Source organism: Hippocampus zosterae, chromosome 10 (assembly GCF_025434085.1).
Source record: "Hippocampus zosterae strain Florida chromosome 10, ASM2543408v3, whole genome shotgun sequence".
In the NCBI taxonomy this organism is placed as follows: Eukaryota; Metazoa; Chordata; class Actinopteri; order Syngnathiformes; family Syngnathidae; genus Hippocampus; species Hippocampus zosterae.
This window is the reverse complement of record NC_067460.1, coordinates 14,285,566-14,296,714: the sequence shown is the minus strand read 5'-3', so window position 1 is coordinate 14,296,714 and position 11,149 is coordinate 14,285,566. Positions and strand designations below refer to the sequence as shown.

The window sequence follows — 11,149 nt, the reverse complement described above, 5'->3', positions numbered from 1 at the left end:
TGAGTTTTTTATCAGGACTTTTTTTTGCATCGCTCCACCAAGGCAATAAAAGACATTAGTCTGCAAAACAAAACTGAACAAAATAATTTGTGCAGATTTTTTTTCTTTATTATTATTATTTTTTTAATCAAAACGGAGTCGGGATTCACAGTTACAACCAGCACGTTTTTTTTGCGGTGCACTGCTTTTACAGCGGCTTATCGGCGTGACTGTGATGTTATGTCTTTAAGTGGCCCCTTGATTTATTTGCCTCCATGCTGTCCGCTGTCATCATTTTTAGACACAGCATACACACCGGTCGTCTTTCCTCATCTCCCACTGCAGTCAAGTCAAGTCAACAGTATTTATAGAGCACTTTCAAACAGCCATCGCTGCATACAAAGTGCTGTACATGGAGCGATTTAACATACAAAATAAACACTAAGACGAATCGGTAATAAAGGCGGTAGAAAGCACCAAGCAGTAAAATCAAGAACAAATCTAAGTCATGCTGAGTCGAACGCCAAAGAATACAAGTGAGGTTTGAGGAGGGCTTTAAAGATGGGCAGCGAGGAGGCTTGCCGAATGTTCATTGGGAGGTCATTCCAGAGTGACAGTGAAGCTAAGCAACAAAAAAACCGCCAGCCTTTTCATCCCTGTTCCATTTTTTTCATGTTGTCTCTTGAGGGTTTGTTTGCCGAACTTCATATCACCTATTTGGTGCAAAAAAAAAAAAAAAAAAAACTCCACCAGAGATCTCAATACATGTACTCCCTGCGCATTCTCTGACTCTGAGAGCGCCACTGCCAACTGCTGGAGTGGTTGTGCAATTGCACTTTATTCTCGTCCGGCCAAAAAAGGCATGTTCCCCCAAAGTACACGCCACCGCGCTGGCATTGAGCAACGGCCCAAGGGGGGCGCGCCCCACTATTTGAGACTATTTGTAAGGCGATAGACAGATAGATTGGAGGGAGGACGATTGCGACTGTCTCCCCCTGTCTCACATGACAGAGATTAGAAGAGTGAAGAGTGGAAGGGGGAGAGGAGGGAGTAACGGTGTGAAGGAGGAGGAGTGTGGAAATGTTGCATACAATGAAAGAAAGATTCTGGATTCGAGCACACACGAGCGTCCACTCACTATCTCTCACAGGTCCTCTTCCTCGCAGGTAATGATGACTTTTTCCATGTTCTAAATGTAGCACTGCGAATCTCCGAACGCTAGGTCAATTTTTTATCAATTTGGCATTTGTACTTTGTACAAGTCGTACAAATGTACGACTTGTACAAAGTACAAACTCATGCCTCCTCAAGCAGTAATATATTGATTGACTTTACCGTGCACGTATGTCTACTAGTGATTCGCTGTAACATACAGCACAGATGAAATTTCCTCTCTTCTCCCCCCCTCCCCACATTTGACAATAAAGTTGTACTTGACTTGACATCCGAGTGTCTTAAAGTAGTGGTAGAAGTACAATTCTTCTTTGTGTCTGCATGAGATTGTTTTATACTGTCTCCCTGTGGCCAAGGCGGGTGCACCAGAAGGAGCAGCACTTTGAATTGGATTGTGGCATTAAATCATGACACACAAGTCGTTTCATTCTTTACATTCTACATTCATTATGTCTGTTTTTTTTTTTGTTTTGTTCTTTTTTTTGTCTTTTTTTTTTTTTACTATACAGATATGAAGAAGGTGTCACAGTGGTGCCAGCTGGGCATCACCGTCCTTGTGCTGGTTCTGAAACTGATCACCGGTCAGCTGTGCAGGTCCTTCATCTTGCTGATGGATGGCTTCCACACACTCTTTGTCCTCGGTCACATGGCTCTACCTCATCCTCAGAAGCCAGCAAGCCCCTCTGGTTCAAGCACTTGGCCGTCTTCAGAGACGACTGATCCCGTCAGCCCTCTCGGGTGTGCCATGTTCCACCCTGTCGGCAGGAGACAGCCGGTGGGGGTCTTTATGTTAGCCCTGCTGCTCACCTCTTTGTGCGTCTCCTGCCTGTTGGAAATGGCCAGCTCGTCTGTGGAGATGCATCCTGTGGAGCGGCCCTGGCTGCTAGTTGCGGTGGGGGTTGTCGGTGTGTTGCACAACGTCGCGATGTTCGGGATGACACGGAGGCGGCGGGGGGCACAGGCCTGTGCTGAAGGGGAGCATGAGTGTTACATTGAAGTCAACCACAAAGGTATCGCTTCAAACTTCTTTGGCTCGTATTTGTCCCTTGTTGACTTTTGAAGGCAACAAAAAATATTTCCCTATACTGTATAGTTTCATGACTCTTTCAAAAGTGACCACAAATACACAGAATCGTATCACACCCCATCTATTGATAAGACTTAAATATTTTCTAGAGGGGATGTTAGGTTATTTCTTGAATTGTACTCGATGGTTGCAACAAGTTTTTCCATGTGTGTACTTCGAAGTATAATATAATGTATGTTCAGGTGTGCTTTTATTTTGACGTACAGTGGAGTGTATGTTCAGGTGAGGCTTTTTTTGCTTTGAAGTAGTTGTTTGTTTTTTTATTCTCTCTCACAGCCATGTCTCAGGAGGGCTCCGAAGGGGCGGGTGAGGCCGTGCGAGGCCCGTGTGAAGCCAGTGGAGTTCAGCATGGGACGACTGCGTGCTCTCTCCGTAACAGGGATTTCATCTTCTGCAACCGGGTGATCTCAACAAGAGGCGTGGATGCTGAGAAGACGTCTGAGGAGCTCAAGACAGACAAAGAACACCCTCAGGGCAACAGGCAGCCGCTGACTATGTGTGCGGCTTCTGTGGTGATGGTGGTGCAGCATCTGTCCACATCGGTGCTGGTCTTGGTCAATGGTTTGGTCATGCTGCTGGTGGGCCCCGACTACCCACATTTCCCGGAGGCCTGCAGCCTCCTTGTGTACCTGGATCCGAGCTTTGCCATTTTGGCTGCAATCATTCTGGTGGCCGCAGCTGTGCCGCAGGTATGACCATGAAAACGAATATAGGCTGACTCCATTTGATTCGTTTTACAGAAGTGTGATTCAAAATTTGATTTACATTATGTTCCCCCCACCAGTGTGAACATGATACTCTGGTTGATGTTGCGTTCGTGGAATAAGAATTAAGTTACACCATTTTCTATTCATGGCATTTTGTCCTGTACTGCCACCTGCTGTTGATTGAAACTGATGGCACAGCTGAGCTCGCGAACAACAACACAATGGCCATTCAATTAACGTAATGTGACAAAACCAGTGTATTTATTTTTGTATGTTATTTAATCATGTTTTCATTTTAAATATCATGGTATTGCTGTATTTGCGTGTGTGACATTTATGTATAGCCCTCATCAGATGCACAGGTACGGGCTGCTGTTGATGCAGGCCACGCCTCCTCACGTGAGCCTATCGGAGGTGAGGGAGCGGATCAGGAGCGTGCCTGGGGTGGACGAGGTGCACGAGCTCCACATCTGGGAGTTGTACGACTCGTTCGTGGTGGCCTCGGTCCACATCCTCTGTCACAATGCCTTTCCCATACACAGGTACTCCAGCTTCTTCCCGCCTTCTAAAAAATGCTTCTCAGGTTCACTGAAAGCTGAAAATTAATTCATAATTTGTAATTCATATAAATATAATGATCACATGTCATCTACTGGAATAGTTTTCTGGGTGCAAAATGGTTAGTATTTGAATGACTGAGAGGTACGGCATCGCAATTAACTAGAGCAATCACTCACCATGAATGACAAACTGCAGGAGTGACTCACTAGGTTTTTTTTGGGAGGGGTGCACGTTACATGAATTGTACTAAACGTGACTTTCACTCACATGTTCAGGTGTGCTGATCTAATGTCGGGGGTCACCAAGGTCTTGCAGAACGTCGGGGTGAGATGCTGCACAGTCCAACCTGAGTTTGCTCCCCCTTCTGCCCTCCCAAAGTGTTCAACATGCCCACCTCCGGTGCCAACCTGCAACTTGGCCTGTGATAAACTCTGTGACACCCACGTGTGCTGCCCTCTGCCACAAGAGCCTGTCATGGAAAAATTGTTAAAACAAGACAGTCCTGTTTCATTTTTGTAACAAGACATGCATGAAAAGCAAACATCTACCCTTTGTAATGTAAGAACGAAAAACCTCTCACTTGAATTGTGCGTGTGATAAAACTGTCTGATGCCCGGGATAGCATAGCATGATCAACACGAAGATAGCAAAGTGAAGAGTTGGGTTTTTGAGTGTAATCTATGTTGGAAAGTCAAGGTATAGAAAAGTGACTGTTATGATCTGTCAGAAAGCAAAGAGACGAGGGGGGAATGCTTGGCTGAGTGTACTTTTGCTTATCTCTTTGATGGCACGGTGGTCAGCTGGTTAGCACATCGGCCTCACAGTACAGAGGTCAGGAGATTGCATGTTCGCCCCGGGCCTGCGTGGGTTTTCTCCAGTCTACTTTGGATTCCTCACACGTTCCAAACATATGCATGTTAGGTTATTGATTGCCCAAGTGTCCGTCAGTGTGATCCTGAGGGCAAATGTATTTTTTTGTCTATGTGTGCCCTGTGATTGGCTGGCAACCAGTGTACCCTGCCTCATGCCCGAACAGAGCTGGGATTGGCTCCAGCATGCCAAGCAGTTCAGATAATGGTTGAATGTTTATCTCTTAATTGTAAGACAATAAATAAATCTTCTTATCAGATACTTTATTAAAACTGGAATGTTCAACCGCCCCGACTGTCTATCTATCTATCGATCTATCTATTACTAAAAAACAACGCATATGAAACTGGAAACTGGCTACCTTTTATGACGTCACCTGTCTCCGCCTTTTCTCTACAGCACCACCAATCAGTATGCAAGTATTTTGCATGAAACATCGCCTACCTGATGTCGTATATTTTTCAAATGTTTGTTTTTTTAAGAATTGAACTTTCGAGTAGGAAGCTCTCGGTCGACGTAAATTGTTATAGGCAAAATGATTCATGAACACAAACTAAAATATGTCATTGTTCCGCAATAGCTGGAAACCGTCACTAAGTGACAGCAGTGCATTTCTACTCTATATATAAGCAACCGATTCTTAGCTCTAATGCCCGGATGAGCCTCGGTGGTCCGGGGTGCAGGCTTCAAACCTGTAGCTGCTTAGCGGCAGAGTGGTTCAATTCCACCTTTCGGGCGAACCACTACGACTATTCTTAGGCGACTCTGTTTCAATCACTTAATGGAGCTTTTAATCGTTCCTGTGATCGCGCTGCTCATATTGACAAACGAGACTGTTGACATCATCCCGTATTCAGGGCTTTACTCTCATCCTTCAAAATAAAAGTGCCATAAGAAAGACAACTCAAATATATATACCAAATTTTAAGGGACGAGGGAAGCTATATGGATCTAGTTCATGAGTATTATTTCCTATATTGTCACTATCACCGGTGATCAAAGGAAACGAAAGTGTCATTTGAACTAAATGGTTGAAATTACAGTGCAATAGCAGAAAATGCTTTAGATTCCAGCGACACTTTCAAGCTACAAACAAACCGTAATGTGAGTTATGGTATTTCTAAGCCTTAGAAATGCCGTATAATAATTAGATGTATATAATAATATAAATAATATTTTTTCACTAATAAAGGGTCCGATGAATGTGCACATGAACAGGTTGGGTTCACTAATAAAGGGTCCGATGAATGTGCACATGAACAGGTTGGGTTCCGTACCTCCAATAAGGTTAAGAACCACTGTTCTTAGGGGACTTTAAAAAAGTATACACTGAAAAACAAAACTTTAAGTTCCACGTCCGGTTTGCCCGGAACAACAATTTTGTGTGCCCTCTCGTCACGGACCATCCCGCTTTCGTCTAAACCAATCAACAACGACAATAGTTTGTCCATGCCACCAATGATAAAACTGTCAAATATTAGCCAATCACCAACGACATGAATATTCGCTGCAGCCAATAATAATCATCGTTGTTGTGACGTAGCGTCAAACAATGCGGAAGTTAGCGAAGCTCCACGATGTCCTTGCAGCTTGGTGTTTTTCTATCAGGATGTAAAATACCCTTTTGATTTTACTTGGTAAGACTCATGCTTCATAGTTTACCTGATGATGTAAAATAATGTTTCATTATTTCATTAATCATCTTTTCGCCTGGTGGTAGGTTCATCGTGACAGGTATTCCATCAGTAACGTACGTACAAGTCTTTATACTGCGTGCAATTGTGCAGCCTTGCAAGCGTTTTCCCATTAAATATTAAATTGTATCAATATTAATGTAACAGTGTCGCACAACACTGCGCTCAAATAAAGAAAACAAAGAAAAAATGCATGGAAATAATGCTTCGACTAAAACGCACAGTACAAAAAGTGAAAAAGATCAGAGATTACGCGCTACTGTATGGGATTTAAGGGTAAATAGGACTGAACTATATTTGGGGAAAGATTTTTTGCATACCACTAAAGGTAACCTCCTTATCACAGGTCAAGAATCAATTTAATAATGACTTCTCTCTTCCCACTTGCCTTTAAGAATAAGTATGCCGCTCCATAAATACTCTTCTAAAATCTGGGATGCCCTCAAGCTGAAAAGTGGCATCTACGCCCGGCTTCCCAAGCATTACCTGAAGTCTCTGGAGCTAAAGGAGCCCACGCCGGTCCACTGGAGGCCCCTGGGGGTCCAGTATCGTCTCAATCACAAGACGGGTCAAAAAGAACGAGTACAGGACGTCCCGATCCCCATCTACTACCCTCCAGAATCGCAGAACGGCCTTTGGGGTGGCGAGGGCTTCGTTTCGGGCTTCAGATATGCCCACAACGATAAAGTGAGTGTGTACCAGTTTTTTTTCTGTTTTATTCTTTAAATTTACCAAGATGATTCCATCACCTGCATAGATGTCTAATCGCCTGCCAAAAACGTGGAAGCCACAGCTTTTGAAGAAAGAACTTTACAGCGAGATCCTGGACCACAAGTTCACCATCACGGTCACGCCGCGCACCCTGGACCTGATCGACGCTGCCTTTGGATTTGATTTTTACATCCTAAAAGTAAGCGAGAAGATTGTGAATCGAATTTTACACAATTAAAAAAAAAATGTACACTCTCTAGATACTGCAGAAAAATGTTCGAAACCTGCGTAGGTGTGGCTTAGGCCGTGCAGCAAGTGCCTCTCTGATACTGTACGGTCGGACAGAAAAAAACATACTCTAACATGCCAATAAACCTAACAATAAGATAATTACCCCTGTCATGTTGGGTGGTTGCTGATATTAAAAAGTTCACAATAGTGTCAAACAATTTTATTGTAAAAAATGATTGTGTTTTTGTACAGAACAACAGCAATGATGGAGAAATACACTTGGTCATTTTGTTGTCATGTTTTTCTATTGGCTCTTTTTTTTTTTGAAAAGAGATGTTACATCCCTATTTCAAACTGATAAATACATGGGCCGACCAGTCAGTTAAAATTGTAATCAGTCAGTATTGAAACACACGTGGGGCCATATTTATTTTGGTAACACATCTTGTTTTGTTTATTAACGCCCCCTAGTGGACAGCATTATTTCATTCATTATTTGTCTGTTGACTTGTGTTAGACGCCAAAGGAAGATCTGAACTCCAAACTGGGCATGGACCTGAAGAGGGCCATGTTACTCCGCCTGGCTCGCAAAGACACTCAGCTGTATCCAGACGACGCAGTGACAAGAGACAAGGTGTACAACAAATACAAGGTAACAAGCTTCGCTCGGATGTTCAGCGTTGCAAGTCCAACGAAATAATTCAATTTTGTGTTTGGTCACCGCGCTGAGCAGCAGTTTGAGATCCCCGAGGACGAGGCAGAGTGGGTAGGACTGACTCTGGAAGAAGCTGTGGAGAAACAGAGGCAGCTGGAGCACAAGGTCACATGATCACAATGAAACAAAATGCTTCCGTCATACCCAAAAGAAATGTGCATGTGCTGTTTCTGAAATAGAAAGTGTGAAAGTTAATGTGAGTGTGTGCGCGTTTGTGTGTGTGTGTGTGTGTGTGTGTGTGTGTTTGTTTGTTCCTGCCAGGAGCCCGAGCCGCAGTTCAAGGTGTGTGCGGAAAAGCTGATAGAGGAGCTGCACATCCAAAAACTGTCCGAGCCTCATCTGACTGAAAACAAATGAACAAGAACAAGTGAAATCTATGTGTGTCAATGTGTGAGAGACACAGAAAACAGGAAGCAACCCTTATTTATCTCATTTCCTCTTCTTTGCATGGCTGGAAGAACACTCAACACTGGCATAAATACTGTACAGCAGCTGTCCATTCTCTCAGCTTGTACAAAATCTTAAAAAAAAAAAAAAATTCACATTTATATTTGGTTTTGTGTCTCTTTTAACGGGAAGTGAAAAAATGGCTTTCTATATACTTGGTCGTTTTTTTCGGCAAGTAAAAGCCTGACGATACATGGTTGTTATTTGGGGCTAAAAACGTATTCTATAGTTTTTTTTGGGGAGGGGGGCCCAAAATAGCTTTCTCTACATGGTCATTTTTTTTGGCTAAAAACATCTGACTATTCATGGTCGTTTTTGGGGTGAAAAAACACCTTACTATACATGGTTGTTTTTTTGGGGTGAAAAAACACCTTACTATACATGGTCGTTTCTTTGGGCTAAAAACGCCTAACTATACGTGGTCGGGTTTTTTTAGTAAAAACGCTAAACTATACATGGTCGTTTTTTCCGGCTAAAAATGCCTTTCTATACATGGTTGATTTTTTTGGGCTAAAAACGCCTAACTATACATGGTCGGTTTTTTGGGGGGCTAAAAACGCCTTATTGTACATGGTCGTTTTTTTTTTGGGCTAAAAACGCCTTACTATACATGGTCATTTTTTGGGCCAAAAATGCCTTAAAAACGCCTTACTGTACATGGTTGGTTTTTTTTCGGCCAAAAATTCCTTACTATTCATTGTCGTTTTTTGGGGGCTAAAAATGCCTTACTATACATGGTCGTTTTTTTTTGGGCTAAAAACGCCTTATAGTACATGGTCGTTTTTTTCGGTTAAAAACGCCTCACTATACATGGTCGTTTTTTTCGGCTAAAAATGCCTTACTGTATACATGGTCGGGGTTTTTTTCGGCCAAAAATGCCTTACTATACATGGTCGTTTTTATGGGCTAAAAACGCCTTAAAAACGCCATACTGTACATGGGCGTTTTTTTCAGCCAAAAATGCTTTACTATACATGGTCGTTTTTTTGTGGGGCTAAAAACGCCTTACTATACATGGTCTGGGGTTTTTTTTTTCAGCAAAAAAAACGACTTACTGTACATGGTCGTTTTTATCGGCCAAAAATGCCTTACTATACATGGTCGTTTTTTTTCGGCCAAAAATGCCTTGGTGGTCGTTTTTTGGGGGCTAAAAATTCTTTACTATACATGGTTGGTTTTTTTCGGCCAAAAATTCCTTGCTATACAGCCGTTTTTTGGGGGCTAAAATGCCTTACTAAACATGGTCGTTTTTTTTTGGGCTAAAAACGCCTCACTATACATGGTCGTTTTTTCGGCTAAAAATGCCTTACTATACATGGTCGGGGGGGGGGGGGGGGTTCGGTCAAAAATGCCTTACTATACATGATTGTTTTTTTCGGCTAAAAATGCCTTACTATATTATGGTCGTTTTTTTGGGGGCTAAAAACGCCTTACTGTACATGGTTGTTTTTTTTTCGGCCAAAAATTCCTTACTATACATTGTCGTTTTTTTTGGGCTAAAAACGCCTTATTGTACATGGTCGTTTTTTTCGGCTAAAAACGCCTCACTATACATGGTCGTTTTTTTCGGCTAAAAATGCCTTACTGTATACATGGTCGGGGTTTTTTTCGGCCAAAAATGCCTTACTATTCATGGTCGTTTTTATGGGCTAAAAACGCCTTAAAAACGCCTTACTGTACATGGGCGTTTTTTTCAGCCAAAAATGCTTTACTATACATGGTCGTTTTTTTGTGGGGCTAAAAACGCCTTACTATACATGGTCTGGGGGTTTTTTTTTCAGCAAAAAAAACGCCTTACTGTACATGGTCGTTTTTATCGGCCAAAAATGCCTTACTATACATGGTCGGTTTTTTTTCGGCCAAAAATGCCTTGGTGGTCGTTTTTTGGGGCTAAAAATTCTTTACTATACATGGTTGGTTTTTTTCGGCCAAAAAATCCTTGCTATACAGCCGTTTTTTGGGGGCTAAAAATGCCTTACTAAACATGGTCGTTTTTTTTTCGGCTAAAAACGCCTCACTATACATGGTCGTTTTTTTCGGCTAAAAATGCCTTACTATACATGGTCGGGGGGGGGGTTCGGTCAAAAATGCCTTACTATACATGATCGTTTTTTTCGGCTAAAAATGCCTTACTATATTATGGTCGTTTTTTTTCGAGTTAAAACGCCTTACTATACATGGTCGTTTTTTTGGGGGGCTAAAAACGCCTTACTGTACATGGTCGTTTTTCTCGGCCAAAAATACCTTACTATACATGGTTGTTTTTTTTCGGCAAAAATTTCCTTACTATACATTGTCGTTTTTTGGGGGCTAAAAATGCCTTACTATACATGGTCGTTTTTTTTTCGGCTAAAAATGCCTTACTATACATGGTCGTTTTTTTGGGCTAAAAACGCCTTATTGTACATGGTCGTTTTTTTCGGCTAAAAACGCCTTACTGTACATGGCCGTTTTTCTCGGACAAAAATGCCTTACTATACATGGTCGTTTTTTCCGGCTAAAAACGCCTTACTGTACATGGCCGTTTTTCTCGGACAAAAATGCCTTACTATACATGGTCGTTTTTTTCGGCTAAAAACGCCATACTATAATACATGGTTGGGTTTTTTTCGGCCAAAAATTCCTTACTATACATGGTCATTTTTTTCCGGCTAAAAATGCCTTACTTCACATGGTCTGATTTCTTCGGCCAAAAATGCCTTCCTATACATGGTTGTTTTTTTGTGGGGCTAAAAACGCCTTACTATACATGGTCTGGGCGGGGTGGGGGTTTCAGCAAAAAAAAACGCCTTACGTGCATGGTCGCATATTCTTTTTTGGGCGAAAAATGCCTTACTATACACGGTTGTTTTTCTGGGGGGGTGAAAAACACCTTACTATATACAGTTTTTTCAGCTAAAAACACCTTTGAATCCGATTGGTTCATTGTGAACACAACCACATCACTTTTCAGAGGGTGTACACACTTGTTCAA

At 42.2% G+C, this 11,149-nt stretch overlaps 2 protein-coding genes, 2 long non-coding RNA genes and 1 other non-coding gene across 7 annotated transcripts in view; 4 read left to right on the top strand and 1 right to left on the bottom strand.

Moving 5' to 3' along the window:
• LOC127609428 (uncharacterized) overlaps positions 1-11,149 on the top strand; it is a 353,255-nt gene that overhangs the window by 179,452 nt on the left and 162,654 nt on the right. The window lies entirely within an intron of this gene.
• On the top strand, positions 924-4,723 carry LOC127609376 (zinc transporter 1). Of its 3 annotated transcripts, XM_052079242.1 has the most exons (6): positions 928-1,145; positions 1,662-1,890; positions 1,996-2,162; positions 2,516-2,928; positions 3,301-3,488; positions 3,783-4,723. In XM_052079242.1, exons 2-6 carry the CDS (start codon positions 1,664-1,666, stop codon positions 4,024-4,026), a joined length of 1,239 nt encoding a protein of 412 aa, XP_051935202.1. In that variant the 5' UTR covers positions 928-1,145; positions 1,662-1,663; the 3' UTR covers positions 4,027-4,723. The 3 variants fall into 3 exon arrangements, with proteins under 3 accessions (XP_051935203.1, XP_051935202.1, XP_051935201.1); XM_052079243.1 differs by having other exon boundaries at positions 924-1,145; positions 1,662-2,162; positions 3,291-3,488; positions 3,783-3,931; XM_052079241.1 differs by having other exon boundaries at positions 1,662-2,162.
• Positions 3,180-3,931, bottom strand: LOC127609422 (uncharacterized). The gene is made up of 2 exons (XR_007964552.1): positions 3,775-3,931; positions 3,180-3,541 (listed from the first exon to the last, which is right to left on the bottom strand). It is a non-coding gene; the product is annotated as an uncharacterized LOC127609422 (long non-coding RNA).
• Positions 5,029-5,115, top strand: trnastop-uca (transfer RNA opal suppressor (anticodon UCA)). Its single transcript has one exon. It is a non-coding gene; the product is annotated as a tRNA-Sec (tRNA).
• mrpl28 (mitochondrial ribosomal protein L28) lies at positions 5,870-8,367 on the top strand. The gene is made up of 7 exons (XM_052079301.1): positions 5,870-6,014; positions 6,098-6,127; positions 6,467-6,758; positions 6,829-6,981; positions 7,531-7,665; positions 7,747-7,833; positions 7,990-8,367. The coding sequence occupies exons 3-7, from the start codon at positions 6,474-6,476 to the stop codon at positions 8,083-8,085; spliced, it is 756 nt and encodes a 251-aa protein (XP_051935261.1). The 5' UTR covers positions 5,870-6,014; positions 6,098-6,127; positions 6,467-6,473; the 3' UTR covers positions 8,086-8,367.

What these genes read in the sequence shown, in the direction of transcription:
- mrpl28 (XM_052079301.1), top strand. Translation starts at nt 6,474, where the DNA reads ATGCCGCTCCATAAATACTCTTCTAAAATCTGGGATGCCCTCAAGCTG. An exon ending in GATATGCCCACAACGATAAA is followed by an intron (nt 6,759 to 6,828) that starts GTGAGTGTGTAC and finishes TCACCTGCATAG; the next exon opens with ATGTCTAATCGCCTGCCAAA. An exon ending in AGGTGTACAACAAATACAAG is followed by an intron (nt 7,666 to 7,746) that starts GTAACAAGCTTC and finishes CGCGCTGAGCAG; the next exon opens with CAGTTTGAGATCCCCGAGGA.
- LOC127609376 (XM_052079241.1), top strand. Translation starts at nt 1,664, where the DNA reads ATGAAGAAGGTGTCACAGTGGTGCCAGCTGGGCATCACCGTCCTTGTG. An exon ending in TGGCCGCAGCTGTGCCGCAG is followed by an intron (nt 2,929 to 3,300) that starts GTATGACCATGA and finishes AGCCCTCATCAG; the next exon opens with ATGCACAGGTACGGGCTGCT. An exon ending in AATGCCTTTCCCATACACAG is followed by an intron (nt 3,489 to 3,782) that starts GTACTCCAGCTT and finishes TCACATGTTCAG; the next exon opens with GTGTGCTGATCTAATGTCGG.